Source organism: Parasteatoda tepidariorum, chromosome 3 (genome assembly GCF_043381705.1).
Source record: "Parasteatoda tepidariorum isolate YZ-2023 chromosome 3, CAS_Ptep_4.0, whole genome shotgun sequence".
Classification (NCBI taxonomy): domain Eukaryota; kingdom Metazoa; phylum Arthropoda; class Arachnida; order Araneae; family Theridiidae; genus Parasteatoda; species Parasteatoda tepidariorum.
Window position 1 is genome coordinate 18995784 of NC_092206.1, and position 21245 is coordinate 19017028.

Consider the following 21245-nt stretch of genomic DNA (forward strand, 5'->3'; position numbering starts at 1 on the left):
TTGAAATGTTAATTAAGGTGTCCACTTACATATTCGGTTAATAATTTTTATTTGTTTAAACAAAATTACTTTGTTACAATATAATATTCTAATACCAAAAAAAGTACTTACGTAGCGTGAAAATATCTTTTGTGATGTAACTCTTTCAAAAGTACATAAAAATGGTTGCCAGCAAGTGTGTACATGTAGATTTATTAAATACACTTTGTGCGCCACCTAGGAGCCAAGTCTAGAAACCGACACTCGAAATTTTTGCTTTGTTACTTTCGTATCCTGTTACAATTGACCCCACTCTCCCCTACTGTGTACTGACTCATTTCATTGTTCTAAAAAAAGAGAGAAAAAGAAATTTTGTAAATATGCAGAATGGCGATACAAGATTTGCGGGATAGAGAAATCTTTGGAAGATCACAACGACCTTCCGTGTCTTTCAAGTCAGCACCCCTGATCTCGCATGTTTATTGTATTCTCTGGGTGACGGATTGCAAATTTTGGATATAATTTTTTTGACACATGGGATGCATTTGACCGGTTTATTATGAATAGATGTGCATTTTTTTCATAATAAACCGCAGATATGTTTATATCGGAACATGAAACAATTAAATTTTCTTTTAAATTCTATGCGCAAAATACAAAATTTGAATCCGTCGGTTACACTAAATATATATAAAGCATCGAAAGACTAATAGTACGATCATATGAGACTGGTGTAGCATGTAATCTGGGCACTTCTTTTTTTAATCATTGTGTAAAATTATATCACATTTTCTTTCGAAAAATTGGTAAGCAAAATAATTTTTTTTTTTTTTTTTTGTGAACAATCAGAGAAATTTTTTTTATCATGTTCTGCTTCTGGACCGCAGGAATATCTTTTCAGAGTCAAGGGGGGGGGGCATATTTTTCAAAAACTAGTAAGATAATGTAAGACAGAACTTCTTTTTTTTTAAAAAAAAAATTTACATCTACTTATTGTGCAAAATATTGAAATATGTTTTGAGTCAATTTTTTTTTTTTTTTTAAGTTTTATTGAGTGTGCCTGATTCTTAAATTCGGAGATTTAGCGAATTTTTAAAAAATTCTTAAATCTCAGGAATAATTTAAAACCTGTTTTTTTTTTCTCCGGACCTTTTGCTTATCCTATATTATTTTGATAACATTTTATTTTTTTAAATAAATTTTTGCATTTTGAATAATGGGTATCTTATCTTTAGAAATTACTCATTTAAGTTCAAAATTAGACACAAAACTTTATCAGCAAAGTATTTGTAACTACAAGCAAACATCAAAACTTAATTTTTTGTCTAAAAACTCTATTTTTTAAAGCGCCCTCTATAATTATGATTAAGCTAAAATATAAATAGATTAGATTACAAAATGCTAAGAACTACAACTTTCATTTTGTTTACCTTATGCTGGATAGACAAATACAATTTTGACCCGGGAACACTTTTGACTAAAATTATAGGTTGTTTTCGAGTTAAAATGTTATTAATATTTTTATTTCATTGCTTTTAAAAATGAAAATTTACTTTCTCTGACTAATTTCACTTCCTCTTAATACGAACTTCTTTAAATACATTTGAATGTAATTTTATACTGAAAAGTAACATTGTAGTTTGCTTTCGCTTTAAAATTATATCAATATATTTTTATTTCATTACATTAAAAAAAATAAAAATTTACTTTGTATAAGTTATTACTCTTTTTCTTCATATGAACTTATTTATTACAGGGTCGATAGCTTTAAGCCTTCACTCCTACTTCTTTTAACTTTTTAGTTCAGAAATATCATTCATAAGCTAAGCAATTTCGTCATTGAAGGTTTTCTGTTGAATACCATGTCCTCAAGTGAAGATGATGCAAAGTCAAATACAAAAACCAAGAAACGTCGTAAACGAACGAATGGATTCGAAGAATGGGTAAATAAATTTAATAATTTTTCCCAATTAATTAAATTAATATGGGACTGAGTTACTTAAGTTTAGTCAGTAATTATTCAGTTTTTTAGTAAAAGTAACAATTCTCATAATAAATTTTTAAAACAAATCAAATTTGTAGAATTTTATTATGAACTAAATTTTGTTTTTATCAAAAGATAATTTAATTTATCAGTTTCTGACTTTGATAAATTTAAAAATGTCTCCATTTCCCAGGCTATTGGCAGTATTTTAACTGGTGCTGCAAAAACTAAACGAGGGGTTATTTTCACTTCCTGATCTGTTGGCTAGCTATAGTTGCCAAGGTGCCAATTGGATTTTAAACTTGCAAATTTAAAGATCAAAACAAAAACAGATTTGCTGAAAGGTTCGCTATGAGTTACACACTTTGAGTTGGTCTTGTGTGATGTTATTTTGTAATTTCTCGCAGACCTGGCAACTGCCTGGAAGTTGTCAAGACTTGGAGATTATTCTGCTGCAGATCACTATACTCATGTGCGTAGCGTTTTTAAAAAGTGCTTGAAGGTGCTTATTTTTTATTTTCATTTTTTAAAAGCCCTTAAAGGTACTTTTTTCATGGAGTGCGTTTTTCCCTTTCGAAAATGAGATTTTTCTAAAAGTTATGTCAATTTTTGCCACTTATTATCCGAAAGTGTGCTTTTCACAATATCATTCAATGTTTTTACAATTCATTCAACCACAATCTATTTCAGCGTATCACTGGTTCATAGTGTATGAAAGCGTCAATCATTTTACAGGTTTGATTAAATATTTGTGTCCCGTATGTGCATGCACTGAGCTGGGTTCTGCAAGATTCTTGCACTCTCATGTGCAACTCTGTTGCATTTTACAAGATTTTCACAATTTCAAGATTAATTTTCCATCCTCTGAAATCAAACTGAAAAATCTCTTGATCATTTTTTAAATGCTGATATAATCAAGAAAAGAGTTCTTTGTTAAAAACTAGTTATTTTATCATGATCATGTAAATTCTTTGAATATTATTTTGAATTTTGTTAATGTATATAGTGCTTAAAAATATTTTTTGAGTGCTTAAAAGGTGCTTATTTTTGTTGAAGGATTTATCTACCCACCCTGTATACAAAAATTTGCTCCTGTATTAGGTAGACAAGTACCTATTACCACAACTAATTAAGCATCAATAGTTTTTTAATTTTTTTACGGTTTCCTGAAACGGGAGTATCGTCTACTAATTTACACATGTCATCTATCAAACTGTTTAAAGTTTAAGAAACTTTTTTATTTTTCCTTCATTATAAATCAAATGTGACATATCCTCTTACTTAAGTAGTGCATTCGACAACAAATATGTTTATCAATTTTATTATCCGATCATAATAACAAATTATTGATGCTAAAGAAAGAGTATTTGTTGTGTTTTTATTGTTTTGATTACTTAGTTATTCGTATTTCTTATTAAAGTAGGCAATATCTCAAATAAAAAATAGCAAGATATAAAATATGAATATCCACACTTTTCAAAAAGATTTCGCAAAATGAGGTGGTGATGAAAGGGGTTGAAACTACTTACATGTGCTACGCAAAGTATGCAGAAAGTTTTTTAATTGTAATTTTCTGGTCGCAGAGAGTATTTCATTTTATCCGAGTCTATCAAGAAGTGATTATTTAAATGTGCGATTAAAACCTTGCATATCATAATAACATTGTAGTTAAAATAACGGGATTGTCAAAATTTCCAATAAATTTAGTCTAATAAAGTGCCTTAATGAGTAATTATTTAAATGCAGGATTTAAAATTCGTTTGTCAGAATAAAAAATGGAATTTTTAAAACCATGTGGGAAATTATTGCAAGAACTGTCAAAAAAATTATTTAAAAATAATTTGGACTTAAGATGAATTCGTTAATAATGAAGCAAATCCAAAAGTGATCTGAAGTAAGAAGTGACAACATAGATTTATAAAGAAATCTGTGCAAATTGAGCGATCAAAAAAAGTGATAACTCAAAGGTTAAATTCAAAATTTAAATTTTTTTATTTTTCAAAGAAAAAAGTATCTTTTTTGCTCTTAAGCTCCCGCAGTACGCACACCAACAGTTGAGAGGCCACAGGTTGTCCCACCCCTAATTTAGAAAATAATCATTCATAAAAAAAAAAGTATTTTATTAGAATCTTAATATTTCAAATGAAAAGAGTTAGTACAATTTTCGTTCGTAAAGAAAAAAAAAATTGAGAGTTTCAGATAATTTCATGTGAAAAACTATAAAAATTCATGACTAATTTAGTTTTTAATTGCGATAATATGTTAAGTGAAGTAAACTTTAGGACTTCTAACATTAAGAAAATGTTATTAATTTAAAAATCTTTTATTCAGAACTTGTCTGTAAAGCGAAAATTCTTACTTTCAGATTTCAATATTTTAATTAAAGAAATTTTTTTTATTGAAGTATGATTAATTTATATTTCTTTTATCAGGGTGGTTATATGGCTGCTAAAAAATCCAAACTTGAAGCTCAGTTTCAAGGTCAGCAACCTATTGAATTACAAAATGAACAGCAATCATCAATATTCAAAGAAGTCTCCATATTTGTAAATGGTTATACTAGTAAGTTTTAATTACTATGTAATTTAAATTGGATATGCCTATAATTTTTTTTTAAACTACAAGGCTATTAATTCTTTTAAAAAATATTGTCTTGCCTACCCTTTTCATCATTATGCATTGAAGTTTCCCTTTTCATATTAATAATTTCATTATTAATATTCATGATTATTATTATTAATATTCATGATTATATTTCATGATTATTAAACAAAATTTCTTGAAACATTAAAACATTCTTAAAATTCTTAAAGCATTTCTTAAAATTTATATCTCTGTTGTTTGCTTCAAATGTATGAGAAAATATTTTAAAGGAAAAATGTTTTCCTTTTCAGTACTTCGTCAAAATATTTACAGAATTGTTTTCGGGTTTAATTTTCCTCTTGTTATAACTGAGATGCAAAATAGATGTAAATTCATGTTTATGAGTTCACATTTGCAAATTACTCCAGATTTTTTAGATTTCTTTCAATATGATATAATTTTTTTATGTATATCCATTCTTTTTGTTTCTTCTCCCATAAGGTTAATTTGTTCTTCGAAGATTCTAGAAGTTTTTTTAAAACATTTATTTTTTTTGTATTTATTAATTAAAAGGGGCAGTAAAAAACTATTACCACTGAGCTTACATTAGTACTTAATAAGGCATATTATTATCCCAGCACTTAATATCATAATGCTAGTAATACTTATTGCCTCATTAGTTAAACATCGGTGTCGTCAATAATAGCTAATTTTTTATATCTCCCTGAGTGGATACTTCTCTATTTTTTAAATACAGTGGAGCATCGTTTATACGACGATCACTTATACGACGTTTACATTTATACGACGTTTTAGTGTGGTCCCAAATCATTCCTATTCATTTCAATGTAAAAATATATTGTTTATACGACGCACGGAGTCGGTTATACATCGGTTTTTAGATTTTGTTCACGTTTACTTAATTTTTTATTTTTTCTTGCGTATTTTAAAAAAGGGCGGAATTTGCCAACATGAGTGATACAGAAAAGGTTGCCAACAAGAATGCTTGGATGACGATCGTAATTTTTGCTAGATGACTGAAAAAACTTGACAATGTTATGAAGAGGGAAAAAATAAAAATTTTGCTATTCATCGACCAATGTCCAGCGCACCCATCGATACTAATTATTTTGGAAAATGTAAAAGCTCTCTTTTTTCCTGCAAATTGCGCAAGTGCGCTTCAGCCATTAGATTTGGCCGTGATAAGAATCTAAAATTTCATCATAGAAAGCAGTAAGTTCAACTCGCTATTCAAAGCATTGCATTGTAGAGACTAATAGCAAGAAAATATAATTAAAAGTAACATACATTCAAATTGCACACTGCAATTTTTCTTCTTTGGTTATTTGTTTGTTTTGCTTTGTCTAATTTAGAAATTTATGCAAATCAACACGCTAAACATTAAAATTAACTGAAAACAGAGTTAGTTTCAGTTTTAGAAGTAAAAATCGATTATACGACGTTATCATTTATACGACGTTTTTCGGTGGTCCCTTCGGCGCCGTATAAACGATGCTCCACTGTATTTGATTTAATAAAATAAAGGGAAGTAGTTTCTATTGTTATTAACTTTTGACGTATTGAAACATTTCACTTTATTATTAAATAAATGCTCTAAGCAATTATTTTTATTACACATGTTTAATAAATTTATAAACAATACTTTATGTGAAATATATTTAATGCAGACACAATATTATTTGCCTTTTAATTGAAATAAAAGTAGTGGGGTGCAAGTGCCATTATAATAAGACCAAAGCAAAAGAAATAATGAAAAATGAATAAATATCACAACCGAAGCTTACCTCTTCAGTGGGTACCTGCTCCAGAGGCCATAAAAGCAAAATCTTTTCTATTGGGAGAGCATGACAAATGTCTAAATTGCTCTCCCTGTACCCCAAAGGTTTTGTCAACGTCCAGGAAGAGATTATAATACAAAATTTAAAATACATAAAGCAAGTACAAAAGTATAAAATCAAGACAAATACATAAGAATAATGCGCACAAAAGCTTACTTGAAACAAAAATCCAATAACCGAATTGCACTACTGACCACCAGACACAACTAAATTGAAATAAACATAAAAACAATGTCCCCTAATTTGCACTGAAGGAAGGGAAAAAAAGAGTGAGAAAATAGTGACATCATTAATAGGAAGGCTTGACTGGGGCAACTTGATTCCGTTTGGATTCTCAGCTGCTTAGCGCGTTTTTCTACTGGAAGTATTGTTTTTAATCGCTTTAATTATTTTGAATTCTTATCTTAACGCCAAAGCAACACATTTGTAATTAAATTACTATGCTGATAACCATGCTTTTCTTTTTAAATGTTATTTATTTATTTGAAAATGTCTAGATCCATCTGCTGATGAACTTAAGAGATTGATGCGTTTGCATGGTGGAATATATCATCATTATTATTCACATTCGAAAACAACGCACATTATTGCATCAAATCTGCCAAGCAGCAAAATAAAGAATTTAAAGAATGAAATTGTAGTCACCGCTGCATGGATTACTGATAGGTATTTGATATTGTTTTTTTTTGTTTTTGTTTTTAAATGTTTAATGGACAGTGTTTATTTCTTTCATATCATAAACATTGTTCTAAACATAGCAGAAATTTAATTCTAAGTAAACTTTTTGTTATAACTTAACTTTGAAGTAAAAAAAAATGTCTTTAATTTTATATTAAATAATTTTTCTAATTTGTTAGTTTTTTTTTCTAAGTTTATACAAAATCTCTGCATGTATGAAGAATTTATTAAGGAAGGGAAATTTTATTTCTTTGCATTTTTTAAAGTGCTTAAAATATTTTTTAGTGCATAAAAGGTGTTTATTTTTTATTGAAAAATTTGTCTTTGCACCCTATAGTAGTTTTCACTTACTTATAGAAATCATTACTGCAATTTTCATTGTTTTCACCAACACAGTTAATGTGGTTTATTGTAAATTGTGGTTTATAGATTATATAGGTCATCTACTGTGTATGGTTTTTGTTTATAATTTTGTGTTTGCAAAAGTATCTTTTTTAACATAGGTTTCCTTCGACATATTGCATAAAATAAATTACTTTTTAACTAACATATTCTAACACAAACAGAAAAGAATCAATATGTTATAATAAATATGTTTCTAAATTGATCTGAGCGTTTTCTTTTTTGGTTAGCATATTCACCCCAGCTAATTAACTTTTTTTTTAACAGTCTGTGTTCTGCTAAAAGAAGTTTGATAATTTTGTATTCTGTAGCTGAAAAAAAAATTCAAAACCGCTGTTCTAATGTACTTGAAGAAGGATGAATTTTCTGAGTCATCCTTTTTTGATGATTGCCTCTGCAATTCTCACATTAATAATCATTGCACATCAGGTTTAAAAGATATAAACATAATAGATTTCATTAACATTGATGAATTAAAAACGTTTAATTTTTTCTTAAATTGAAATTTCTGTTCTTTAGTCAAAAGAAAAAATATATTGATTTTCAACGTAAATATTGAAAAGTGTAATAAACTATGAATATTTTACAGTACAATATTGTATCTTCTTCAAATATGTCAGAATACAGATTTAGGACTATTATTTTGACAATTCGGAATTTTACTTTTTCTCATCATATTTGAGGTGTCAAAGTGTGCTTGTTAATTGATCTCAATTTTTTTAAATTTTTTATCTAGCATAAAAGCTGGAAAATTGTTGCCAACTCATGACTATCTACTTTATTCACCTGAAACAAAAGATAAGCAAAGGACAATATGTTTCAACAAATTACCTACAAAATCTGATAACCAACCAGTCAGTTATGTACCAATATTGAACTCAGTCGATGAATCTGACACTATACGTGAGAATTCCACAAAATCTCCTATTGCAGATTATAGTGATCTTGACATAGTGACTTCTCCGCCTTGTTTTGAAAATTCAGAATCTTCTTCTGAAGAAGCAATTAATAAATGTGAAACTAGCGATACAATATTGCCAAATGTGCAAGAAAAAAAATGTGCTGTGCCATCGTATACTGTTGTGAATACTGACTCTACTTTGTTGCAAAAACCAGACCTTGCAATGAAAGCTGGACATCCTGATTTCCTTTCTGAGTTTTATGGTCATTCAAGATTGCATCATATTTCTACTGGGGGTCAAGAGTTGAAACGTTATGTTCAGTATCTTATTGAGAGCAAAAAAGATTTCTCCGGTCGAGAAAAACTTGTGAGATATGCGGAGCAACATGCTGTATCACTTGATGCAGATCCCCTTCAAGATGCTTGGAATCTTCAGGAAAATAAGAAACAATCCCATGTCATTATGCATTTAGACATGGACTGCTTTTTTGTGTCCGTCGGACTCAGAAAACATCCTGAGTTGAAAGGTAATAGATACTTCCTTTTAGAAATTTATGTTAAGTAAAAAATGATTGAAAGAAAATATTGGGACTCCTTCTTCCCTTTTATTTTGGAAAGAAATTACCAGAATTACCAGAAAGAAATTTAATACACCAGATATTTCATGCTTTATTTCATAACCATGAAATTAAAAATATCAGAGAAAATTGTAAATAAAACTTAACCTTTTGATGCAGGTGGGACACTAGTGTCGCTTTCATGTATATTTTTTTCTAATGTTCTAATTATGATTAAAAATATATTTTTGTATTATGAAGAATAGTCTGATGGTTATTTAAAAAAAAGAAATCTGTTACATTATCAGAATTATATTTTTATTAAAATGTGAAATCTGAAAAAAAGGAATAAATTTTTTTCCATTCATATTCAAAAAGTTATCGATAATTTTTTATTATTAAGTAAGGAAATTTCTATTATGAATAACTGTTTTCTTTAGATCTAAATAACTGCACATTTGGAAAATTGTTAATAACTGAGTCGTGTTTTTGTTATTTTAAATTTAACGTTGAAAAAAGACACCAGATATTTCATGCTTTATTTCATAACCATGATTATTAAAATGCTAATTATAATATTTTTTTTACTTATTTGTAACTAATTTATATATTAATTAATACAAAATATTGAAAAAAAAGTAAGAAAATTATATTTAATAAAAATTGTGTGTCAAAGGGTTAAAAGTTATCTTTTCTTAAAATGAATTTTGTGAGGTTGCTACTTACTTTAAAAATTAGCTTGTTACTAATTCCAAGTGGAGATGTGTAATTACTGTCAATGGTTCAGGGCCTAGTGTATTAAGAATCAAATTTTGGAATTTAAAAAACAACTATTAGCCAAAAATTCCAAGCTTGGATTAATAAAAGGGGTGATGCATATTTCTTAGAATAAATCAGCTTAAGGAGTTAAAAATAGAAGTGTCACAGGAAAAGGGTGACATTTTGTTAAAATTAACATTGAGGTGTGTTATTGATCAATTTAAAATTGATATATTTGAAGTGAAAATTAATTAAATGAATAAATATGTTGAATATTATTTTAATACAATAGTACTGTTAAGTTTTTTCCCCTGCCATTTACATTCAGAGTAGTATCAATTTTAATGTATGCTAAAGGTATTTGTATGTATACTAAGGCTATGCTAAAGGTTTTATTAAATTTTTTTCTGGTGATTCATATGAATTGTAGATTATTGTGGGATTGAATGTAGAAATAAAAGTTAAAGTAAGGTATACTGCATCAAACTTGAGTAACATTTCAAATTAAAGGTATGAACAACTAAATTGTCAAATGCTACATGGTCACTTTGTACTTTAATGATTATTAAATTCTAATGTTATGTCATTCAATTCTACAATCAATTCAAAGTACGATGAATTGTCTGATCGGATAATGAATTTAAAATTTTAACTTAGTTTGACTTTACTTTAAGTTCAAAACATATTTCACCCTGAATTCTCTGATATTTTATTCATTTGTCTTATTTATTCAGATTTCATTGTAGTATTTTAGAGAAAATTTGACTTGTTTGTTGTTATGTTGACATATTACTTGTTTGTTTGTTCTTTCTCCCTAATTATTACCAATCCCAATAATAGTTAAAGCAATTTTTTTTTTTTTGCTTGGTATTATTTTGATTTTCTTTTTAATTATTAATTTATTTTATCTGAAGTAGAATTTCATTTGTTTTGCTATTTGACTTTTTTGTTTAAGTAATTTTTTCTTTAATTCTTTCTCTCTTTTTTTTAATCAATTTAAATTTCCTGCAAAAGATCAAGAATTTTTGTTTTGTTTTGTTTGAATATGCTAGCTGGTCTGTGATCTTTTAAATGTTTACTACAAATTATATCTAGTCATTATATAATTTGATTCATTATATGCTGGAAGCAAGCTTAATTTTTTAACATCAAATATCCATTTATATTAAGCTATTTGATTCATTATGTTACTATTGCTCAAATATTTATACATATCATGTAGCTCCTTACATTTCTTTAATTTCTTTTGCATAGGCTTACCTGTTGCTGTTACTCATTCTAAAGGAAAAAGAGGAAAGCCCCAAGATGGTAGTGATGTACAATATGAAATGTCTCATTATTCTAACAAGCATGACAAACTTAAAGGCTTGATGGATGTTGACGAGGAAAAAGAATATGATATGCCAAAACCTAAAATATCGGTACATTCCAAAGATTATGGATCTTTGTCTGAAATAGCTAGCTGTAGCTATGAAGCTCGGAAAGCTGGTTTAAGGAATGGAATGTTTCTAGGTGAAGCACTGCGGCTCTGCCCGAACTTGAAAACTATTTCTTATGATTTTGAAAGTTACTCAGAAGTATCAAGGCAACTATATGATATAGTTTCTAGGTTAGTGTTTTATCTTTTTTTTTACCTTTTATGTTTGTTGGACTGGCCAGGTGGTTGAGGTCAGCATGTGTGACTGCGAAGCCAGTGGTTACAGGTTCCAATCCCACTCAGGGCATGGATGTTTTTCTTTGTGTGTTGTACTCTGCAATGTGAATTGTGACTTTGTTATGAGTAATCCCTTGCAGCAATATAACTTAGCCCCTCATTAAACCAATATTCATTAATCTTGACTCAATAAGGTTAAAAAGGGCTGATAAATTTGTCGATATTAACCCTATATAGAATTGTTAGATTAACCTAATATTTTATGTTCATTATTCAGTCACTATCCGGTGGCTGAGTGGTAGCGCCTTGCGCTCCTGTGCCACAGGTCCTGGGTTCGATCCTCGTACCAGGCAAGGTTGACTTATCCTTTCATCCCTTCAGTGAGTTGATAAATGAGTACCAAGCATGCTTGGGAACTAAACACTTGGGATTTCACGTTCGGCTGACCACTTAACCAGAACATCTGCTCCTGCACTCCAGAGCCCAAGGTCAAGAAAACTGAGATGGGCACAGTAGGCCTTGTCCCTCTATGGGCTGTTGCACCACTGAGAGAGTTATTCAGCCAATATCGGCCTTATGTAGAATTGTCCATTTCACTCAATATTTTACAGCCGTTTTTCAACCAATATCAGCCCTATATAGAATTGTTATTGCCCAATATTTAAAGCCATTATAGGACCTCTATTAAAAATTCTAGACATTCCAATATTAGCCCCTTGGTGTATGGTCTTATAGGACCTATATTGAACCTAACTGGGGCCATGGTAAAATTGTTGTTAGGCATGTTGCTCTCGTCTATGACTTAAATTTCCTGGTGCAGACCAGGTTATGTTAAATACGTAACAGTTCCGACATCATTTCAAGCAAAGAATGAGAAGTTCAGTTCCTATCGTTAGAATAAAATATATATTTGTTAATGGTTTTTTAATAAAGGCCTGATTTTTTTATTTGTATGTTATAGATTATTTGTTTTACAAGTCAATAAATATTTAAAATTTTTTAACTCTAATATATTTTGATAAAATCTACATTGAAAAAATTAATTTAATAGTACATCTTCAAACTGACTTTTTAAGTTAATTTGGTAATTTTTGTCTTGCTTATTTGTAATGTGCTAATTGTTAATTTGTTTGTAAAGATATATTATTTTCTAAACAAATACTGAATAAAAATGTTTAAGATTTGAGAATGTTACTTTCTTTTTCCAGTTATACTTTAGATATTGAAGCAGTTAGTGTAGATGAGCTATATATTGATTGTACAGAGTTATTACGACACACCAAAGTATCTTCGAGCATGTTTGCCTCTGTTTTAAGGGAAGAAGTTTTTGAGAAAACAAAATGCACTGCATCTGCTGGGCTTGGTAAGTAAGTGTTTGTGGAATAATTTCTTTAGTAGCTGTGAACTGAGATGTATTTTTAATTTCAGTTTTGCTTTAGACTATGCTTGAGTTCTATCTTTATAAGGAAAGATTATCTTAGTACACTTAATATAAATTTTTATGACCCCCATTTCTGGAAACCTTCAATTATTATGAGCGATATATAAAGTCCCATTTGATATTCGGTGAATGCAATGTTGTTTTAATGCCTATTGAAACGTCCAAACTAAGGCGTCCTTTCCAATATAGCGACTGAAATTTTGTGTCATTTTTTTAATCCCTTGAGAATCATTTCAAAAACAGTTGTTAAAACATTTTTTCACTTTCAAGAGCTTTTTCCTTTGCCCATGAATCAATAGATCAAAAAAGTCTTCTGGAAATAATTTAAACCACTATTTTTTTATGCTATTGCTTAATAATTGTGAAACATCTTGAATTCTCTATGAATGAAGGATGATTGGTTGAAGCAATTATTCTTGTGGTCCTAGCCTGTGTTAGAAAAGATGCTGGACATAATGTTATTTAGCAAAAGTATCCGCTTGTAACCAACATAATGTTCTATGCTTAGAGTAAAAATTAAAAATCTGGTATATAGTGGATAAGAGAATAATCTTTTATCCACTGTCAAAGTAAGACATTTTGTGTGCTCAGAATATAGCAACTTTACATTGTTATGTTTATTTTCATTCTGACTACGAGGATCATTATATTGAGCGTCAATTGTAAAAACAAAATTATTTTTATGAGTTCATATTTAGTACAAAGATTTATCAGGTTTAAATATATCTTTACAAATTTCTTTACTAAAATATTTAAAAATGCGCATGTGTATGACAAATTATAGAATTTCCATACCTTAGAAACTATAAAATTAATCCTATCAAAATCTAAAGTCAAAATTCAATGCAATCCTATTCAAAACACTATTTACATATAATCCTATTTAAAATCTAAAGTCAAAAAGTGATTAAATTGTTAAAATATGTTTTTAGAACAGTGGCAATATTCTATACTCTTATTTATAATTATTGCTGTTTGAACAGGTTTAAAGGTTTTCAAATATTTTGCGATGATTGAATTTTTATTTGCAAATTTGTTTGCTTTAAGATTGAATCCATAAATGTAAAAACAAGTTATCTATAGTATATTTCTTATAACAATAACCTCTTTTTAAGCTTATTTATTCATGTTTATAATGTTTAAGCAATTGCAACAAAGTGAAGAAAAGCTTTATATTTTGCTAATATTCTTTAGAAAATAAATAATCTCTGGGAAATTCTTTGGAATTATTATACGACTTTTTTAGTATGTCTTTAAAATTAATTCTGGTTCTCTTTAAAAGGATCTAATATGTTGCTTGCTCGTCTTGCCACAAAAATTGGCAAACCAAATGGCCAGTATCATGTTTTGGACTCTGATGTTGAGGAATTTATGAAAAAACAAAAAGTTGATGATTTACCAGGTAAATTGATATGTTGTGATTTACGGAAAATTTATTTGCTGAAACATATTTGTTTTTAAACTGTGAAATTTCTTTTGAACTCTTTTTTACACAAGTAAAAGCTTTGTTTCTTTTGTATCATTGTGCAATATAAAGATGCATTGGACATTAAGTGAAACACAAATGTAATTATTTAGCTGAAGTAAGTAACTAGTTTTTTAGTTAAGCAAATTATTTAACTTCTTTTCTATTAAGCTAGTTTGAAACAATTGTTCAAAAGATTTCTGCTCTCCTGTGCATTAACAATTGCACATGAGATATTTTTTTCAAAGAAAACAAAATCTTCTTCTTCCTAAACATTGGACATACCCTTTTAGAAGGAGAACCTTGTGAGTTGAAAAGTGGTTTTTCTTCAGAAGTGCAGCTATTCTTTTGGTCTTATATAGTTATATGCAAATCTTATGAATGATTGTGCATATATAGAAACTTTATCGCTTTTTTAAAAGTCAGTATAATAAATTTTATTTTACTTTATAACCAGCATTGGACAGCCAATCTTATTCTGAGTTTTTAACTATTCCTTTTCAACCCAACCCAAAACACTGGACTATCGGAGGAGATTGTGGAGTACTTTTTGTTGGTGTTGCGTGTAGTAGAAACCCTTCAAAAAACCCCATGGTTAGCCTGACAACAAGGAGATTCTAACCCATGATCCCTCTACATCTGAGGGTATTTTACATCAGCACTGTGGTTGGTATGAGCTTGAAGCAGATTTCGTATCAACCAGCCAATGTTGGGACCTTATTAGGGGACAAATGCTCTATCCCCTGGTCTACTATAGCACAATGTAGAAGATTGTTTTTTTTTTTATTTATTTGTTTATTTTTAAAAAAATATAATTTGTAGGTTGTATTTGTACGCTAAGACTCAAAAAGCAATCCAAAATATCTGCCTCTTTTATTTTAAAGTGATACAAAATTTAAATAAATAAGCAATGTTTGATTTAATAAAAAGGTGTAATAATATTGTAAGAAAAAATGTTTTCAAAATCTTTAATTGTGTAGTCAATCTTCTTTATTTATCCCATCTGTTTTAGAGATTAAATTTTAATAAGATTTTTTACCATTTTAAATTTTTTTCTCTGGTATTTTTGAGTGTTTATTTCTTAAATTGTACTGACCCAAATTTATAGTCTCTAAGTAAATTCAAAACAGTTGAAATTATATACTTTTTCCACTTTATTTCTTTTAGTTACATTTATAATATCTGTGCTTATGGTGGATAAATTTAATTTTGAAAGGGCTTTCAGTTTCACTTGCTCAATAATGAAAGATTGTAATGCTATTCCTAAAGAAACTTATTCAATAATTAAAAAAGAAAATAAACGCTATTTAAATGAAACATATATCAAAGACCATGATGATCTAGTTCCTTACTGATAAAATTTAAACGAAAATTTATAAAACAGTTATTAGGTCAATAGTTATTCATGTTACTAAATTGAAATTAAATTTTGAGATTGTAATAAATAAAGATGAAAATAACTTATTAAAATAAAAAAATGTATTAAGTAAAATTTTTAGACCGATTCAAATAAACAGTTCACAGTGGAGGATTAAAGACGATGGTGAACATGACCATGTAATTAAACTGTAAAACGCCATTCAATTTATAAAATCAAGTTGTATGGCATAGGCCAAGTCAGATAGAAATTATGAATGAAAATAAGGGTGTGAAAAAAAAATCTTAATCTAGAAATACCAATGAATTCAAGATCCAGAGGAAACCGATCCATAAAGATCTAACCGAAATGAAAATTTTAAATTAGAAATCCAAGGCTGAGAGCTGGAATGTTAGGAATAACATTGCCCAGAAAACCAAGGCCCACTGTCGGCTATAGTGCCATGAAAAATGTAACAGTAATAAATATAAAATTTAAAAAAGTATTTTTTTTTAACTTTAAAAAATTTATTTCAAAATTAAATACGCTTAAAATACTAAGTAAAATACCTGTTATATTTCATAGTTTTTAGAGAGTATTAATTGGTTTAAGTAACTTTTATGGGAATTAATATTTTATTTATTTGTTTTCCTCTTAATATTAGATTTAAAAATCTAGTGTTAATAAACTTTCAATTATTACTAGTTAGATACCAATTCAAAGTTACCAAAATTATAATCCTTTTACCTGTAATTAACTTAGTTTCTAATTTGTGAAGTTAGAAGGAAAGAAAAATTAATGAAAAATTATAAAGAATAACAACTTTAAAATAAAATGGTAGTCTAAAATAGCCATTTTTTTTTGTAATGAATATTAAGAAATATTAAATACTGTTCTATCTACTGTATGTATCACCTAATATTTTGCATTTTCTTGTATTTAACTATAATAGTGTAATAAATACTTTTATTTCTATCTTTCTTAAGATTTCTTAAGATCTAAGATTCTATCTTTCTAAAGATCAAGCATTGAATATAAATATTCAATGCTTGATCTTTAATGTATATTTCTTGATCATAGGTGTTGGCTATAGAACTTCAAAAAAGTTCAAACAACGAGGAATCGTAACGTGTGGGGACCTGCAAAATTTGAGTTTGGCTAAACTGCAACAAGAATTTGGTCCCAAGACTGGTGAATCTATATACAATAAATGTAGGGGTGTGGATAATAGAGTAGTGCAAGTCCAGAAAGATCGAAAATCGGTGTCAGCTGAGATCAACTATGGCATAAGATTTGAAACGGTTTGTTAACATCAGTTTTCTAAAATTTATGTTATGAATAAATTATGTTCTATAACTGTAAATGTAATTTAAATGCCCATTATTTTTTGTTAAAAGTATTTTTTATTTATTCAGTTTTAAATATTGTACACAAGCACTCATGAATGACAAAAAATGTGTCCTGGCAAAATTACAAGTAAAAAGCAGTGGCAAACAGAACTCAAGAGCTAAAAGCTGATGAACTAATTTAGTATGACAAAACTGCACCACTTTTTTGTTTCAAAATTTTTGTCTCCCTCTTCCTTATTTTATTTAATAATAATCTGTCTTAACTTACAATCTTGAAATTGTAAAAAATACAAGATTATATACAAGTGTTTGAGACTTCTGATATTAAAGGATTGGATTTTTAGAAATAAATTTATGTGAATTATTTTATGCAAGATTCTCACTCACAAAATTTTAAAATTAAGTAAACCATATTCATGTATCTACTATATTTTGCTGAAAAGAATCTTGCATTGTTTTAAAATTTTTGATTTCTTTTTTTTCTTCATAATTTTGTTTAAAATATTTTGAATCGTATTATCCTTGTATTTTACAGATAAAGAGATGAAGAATCATGATTTACTGATTTACACTTCTATATAAAATTATTTAAGTGCATTTTAACCGTTTCTTCATTATAAAAGTATTTAATCATTTCATTAAAACAGTACTACTTTAATTAAATGCTTTATCTTTAAATTTAAGAATAATTAACTAATCAGCATTGTTTTTTTAATGAATAATTAGAATTTGTGATTACTAATTTATTTTATGATGAGATTTAAGGTAGCCAAACGAAGAATTGTTCACCATTTTTATCTAGAAAATATTTTTATTATTTTTTCTTTCTAACTTCACTTTGCGATATACTTTTACTTATTTAATATAATGAATAGTATACTTTAATATTTTGGCCACTGACTAGCATTTAATGACGTCAGAAAAAAGAAATTTTTGTATTTTTAAGTATATGATTTTGTTTTTCAGAGAACTCATTACTAAAAAAATTTTTAATTAAAAAAAAATTACGAAAGAATACCAAGCATTATGAGCATAATACCTATTGTAAAAAGGTTCAATTCGTCTTCTAATTATTTTTATTCCACCTCACTAAGGCTCTTTTTGCTGTAAATTATAAAATTAGAAAGAAATATGTATATGTACTACTATTTTTAGAATTATAATTTCCTGCATTAATAAAGATTTTCATGTAATAAACATTTGTTCATTCTTTTAATTATCATGAAATTTTTGGATCAAAAATAACAACTTATACTTAATAAACAATTACTGAATATCTTTTTTTTTTTTGTTTAAAGATTTTTTTTCTTTTTCGATTGTCATTACTGTGTTCTGTGGAGAAAAATTTAAATTTCTAACTGATATTGTCATGAATTATTCTTATTTTATTATAGATATGAAGCTCAATACTATTGCAATTTGTTATCTAAACATTCTTATTAATGCAATTAATTTTATGTTATAACATAGTTACTTCTTTTCCATTTGCATAAAGATTTTTAATATTAAATTATAAAAATAATCAATTCACATACAAATGTTTAGAATTTTGGTTAAAAGTTCACTAATCTCTTTCCTAGAAAGAGAGTCACCAAAATGCAAAGTTGTTTAATTTTAAAAAAAAATATATAAAGTTGAGATTCTTTTCCCACATTATTGGCAAGGGTGAAAACATTAGAATCAACTATTTCAAACTCTTAAAAATTAAAGTGCTGTAAGAAAGTTATATATGATATGAGTCTTTATTTTTAATATAATCTACATCTTAAAATGTCTATTTTAGAAATTCAATTGAAAGACTCAAAACATGTTATACAGATATAAAATATAATAAATGAATATGATATGTATATAAATAGAATCATTGAATGTGTATTCACAAATATAAATTAATTTGAAATTGTTCTTTTAATTAATTTCTTATTCTTGCAGGATGAAGATGTAAATCAGTTTATTAATGAATTAGCAGTTGAAGTACAGAATCGCCTTAAAATTATTAACTCTAAAGGAAAGGCTATCACATTAAAGCTTATGGTAATTCTAAAGAAATTGTTTTGACTTTGCTTTAGTGTAAATTGTATTTACAACTATGTTTGCATTATTAATAATTTTTAGTCTTATATGGTGAATCAATGTTATAGTTTTCCTATATTTTTAAACAAGAAAGACTAAAGAGAAAAAGTCTTAAAATTTTTTATTCGTAGAATTAAATGTGATTTAGAGAAACTTCTGTTATTAAATTCTTCTTCTTAGCAATGCTATTTAGGGAATTGAAATAACTAAAGTTTAATTATATAGTTAATGAAAGAGAAAAACAGGTTTCTATGCTTGTGTATAAATTAGTATGTCAGGGTGTGCCATAATGATCACTCTTAATACATCCATTCATTTATTAAGAAACTTGATTTATCCAAATCATGGATTTAGCATGCAAATTTTTTATGAATGGTTTGTTTAAGGTTTAAAAAGCCTATATTTTTTAGCTTTGTATAAAACCTTGATATAATAAGAACGACTCACATTTATTGAGTTTTTTCAACAACTAAATTTATTTTAAAGTTTTATTATTTTAAATTTACTTAATTATTTTGATTTGTTATCTTAAAAGTTATTTATTGAAATTAAGACTTACTAAAGATGTTGCCATGCAAACCATTTTAAGGATTCTGCACTAATGTTCACATGTCTGTGTCTTCTTAACCAAATGTTTATTGTATGTGATCAGTTTAAATAGAAAATAATGAAAAGAAAGCAGTTTTTAAAATTTTTCTAGTTTATGATAAGTTGGTTATTCCCAGAACCCTGATTTAATAAGCTAATTGCACTGCTCATTATGTGCACGCATACCTGCCAAGTCTCCTGTGTTTTGATGAAGATTCTTGTATTTTGCGACTATCTCCTGTTTACCTGTATATTCTCAAATTTCTTCGTATTTTTTAAAGAAATAAAAAAAAATTTCAATGAAATATCCGCTGATGACAAAAATATTTCTCTTCTTCCTCAACAGATATTGCTATTGCCAGTACTGCAGTATGTTTAGAGTTAATAATTTAAGTACCCTTTGCGGTCAGTCTAACCGTGGGACATTTTAGTGGTTTTCCTCCCCATATAACGCAAATGCAGGTTAGTTCCATCAAAAAGTGCTCCACTAAGGCAAATTTCTCCCAATGCTTGATTGATCCAGGAATTCCCTTGTCTTCTGGGTATTTTAGTTCTCCAATGTCAGCAGGTATAAACAAGTTAATTTTTTATTTACTTTTAGAAAGTGATATAAAAAAGTCTTAACAATTAATATTTAAGTAAGGAAAAAGAAAAGACAATAGAAATCGAATGAATCCTCCTACTGATAAAGGAGAAAGCAATTTTTAAAAACACATTCAAGTTTCATAAAGCAGTCATCAGTCAAGTGGTTTAACAGTTTGGACTTTCTCAGTCATGGTTTGCTAAATCTCGATAGCTGTTCTATTTGTTTTCTTTGCTGAAATAATAGTTTTTAACCCTTAATATGTGTATTTCTTTCCCTTCACATTTTAAATTTGAGGTTTAACAACATAAGATGTTATGCGATCATTATCTAAGTTTATTAGTAAAAAATCTTTATAATTCTTTTTTGTTTCATGTATGCGTTAATTTTGCCTTTTAAAATGTACTTATCTTTTCTTCTAACTTATCTTTGCCTTTTAAATTGTACTTATCTTACTTATGTACTTAACTTTAATGTACTTTATATCTTAGGTTAGAAGACCTAATGCTCCTATAGAAACTGCCAAATTCATGGGACATGGGGTGTGTGATAACATGTCTAAATCTGTTGCTTTAAAATCTGCTACAGACAACTCAAAAATAATAGGTAATGAATGCTGTACATTGGCTAGATCACTGAAAATCAACCCTCAAGATTATAGAGGAGTATGTGCTCTATTTATATATTTATTGTGAAAATGTCAGCTATTCATACTGAAAAATCAATTTTTTGATTATGGTAGCGGTCTAATCTTGAAAAATCTAAAAGTTAAAAATTTTGAAGATGGTTTTAAGAACATTAAGAATTTGTATTGTATTAAGATCTAATGTGTTTAAAGAAAATTTGTTACCTAATTCTACATGATGACTTATTATTGATAACAACTTAAGGGATATATTTATGAAAAAAAATTTTTTTTTTCATCTTATTAGATCTAATGTAACTAATAAAATTTGTTATTTAGCATTATATGCTACTTATTATTTATAATAGCATAGTGGATATATTTATGAGACAAATGAAAAAAAACTGG

The 21245-nt window shown here is 27.7% G+C and overlaps 1 protein-coding gene across 4 annotated transcripts in view; it reads left to right on the forward strand.

The window, feature by feature from the left end:
- The first annotated feature begins 1337 nt into the window (after positions 1-1337).
- The window catches only part of LOC107453451 (Rev1 DNA directed polymerase), a 29134-nt gene continuing 9226 nt past the window's right edge, over positions 1338-21245 (forward strand). The window contains exons 1-11 of one of the 4 annotated variants that reach the window (XM_071178393.1): positions 1338-1468; positions 1736-1922; positions 4396-4525; positions 6903-7071; positions 8222-8913; positions 10957-11311; positions 12565-12719; positions 14080-14199; positions 16700-16920; positions 18901-19002; positions 20704-20877. In XM_071178393.1, coding sequence (XP_071034494.1) covers positions 1842-1922; positions 4396-4525; positions 6903-7071; positions 8222-8913; positions 10957-11311; positions 12565-12719; positions 14080-14199; positions 16700-16920; positions 18901-19002; positions 20704-20877 — 2199 coding nt within the window. In that variant the 5' untranslated portion in view covers positions 1338-1468; positions 1736-1841. Of the gene's footprint in view, positions 1607-1735; positions 1923-4395; positions 4526-6902; positions 7072-8221; positions 8914-10956; positions 11312-12564; positions 12720-14079; positions 14200-16699; positions 16921-18900; positions 19003-20703; positions 20878-21245 lie in introns of all 4 variants that reach the window. The other 3 variants (XM_016070286.4, XM_043046841.2, XM_016070285.4) reach the window with 3 other exon arrangements.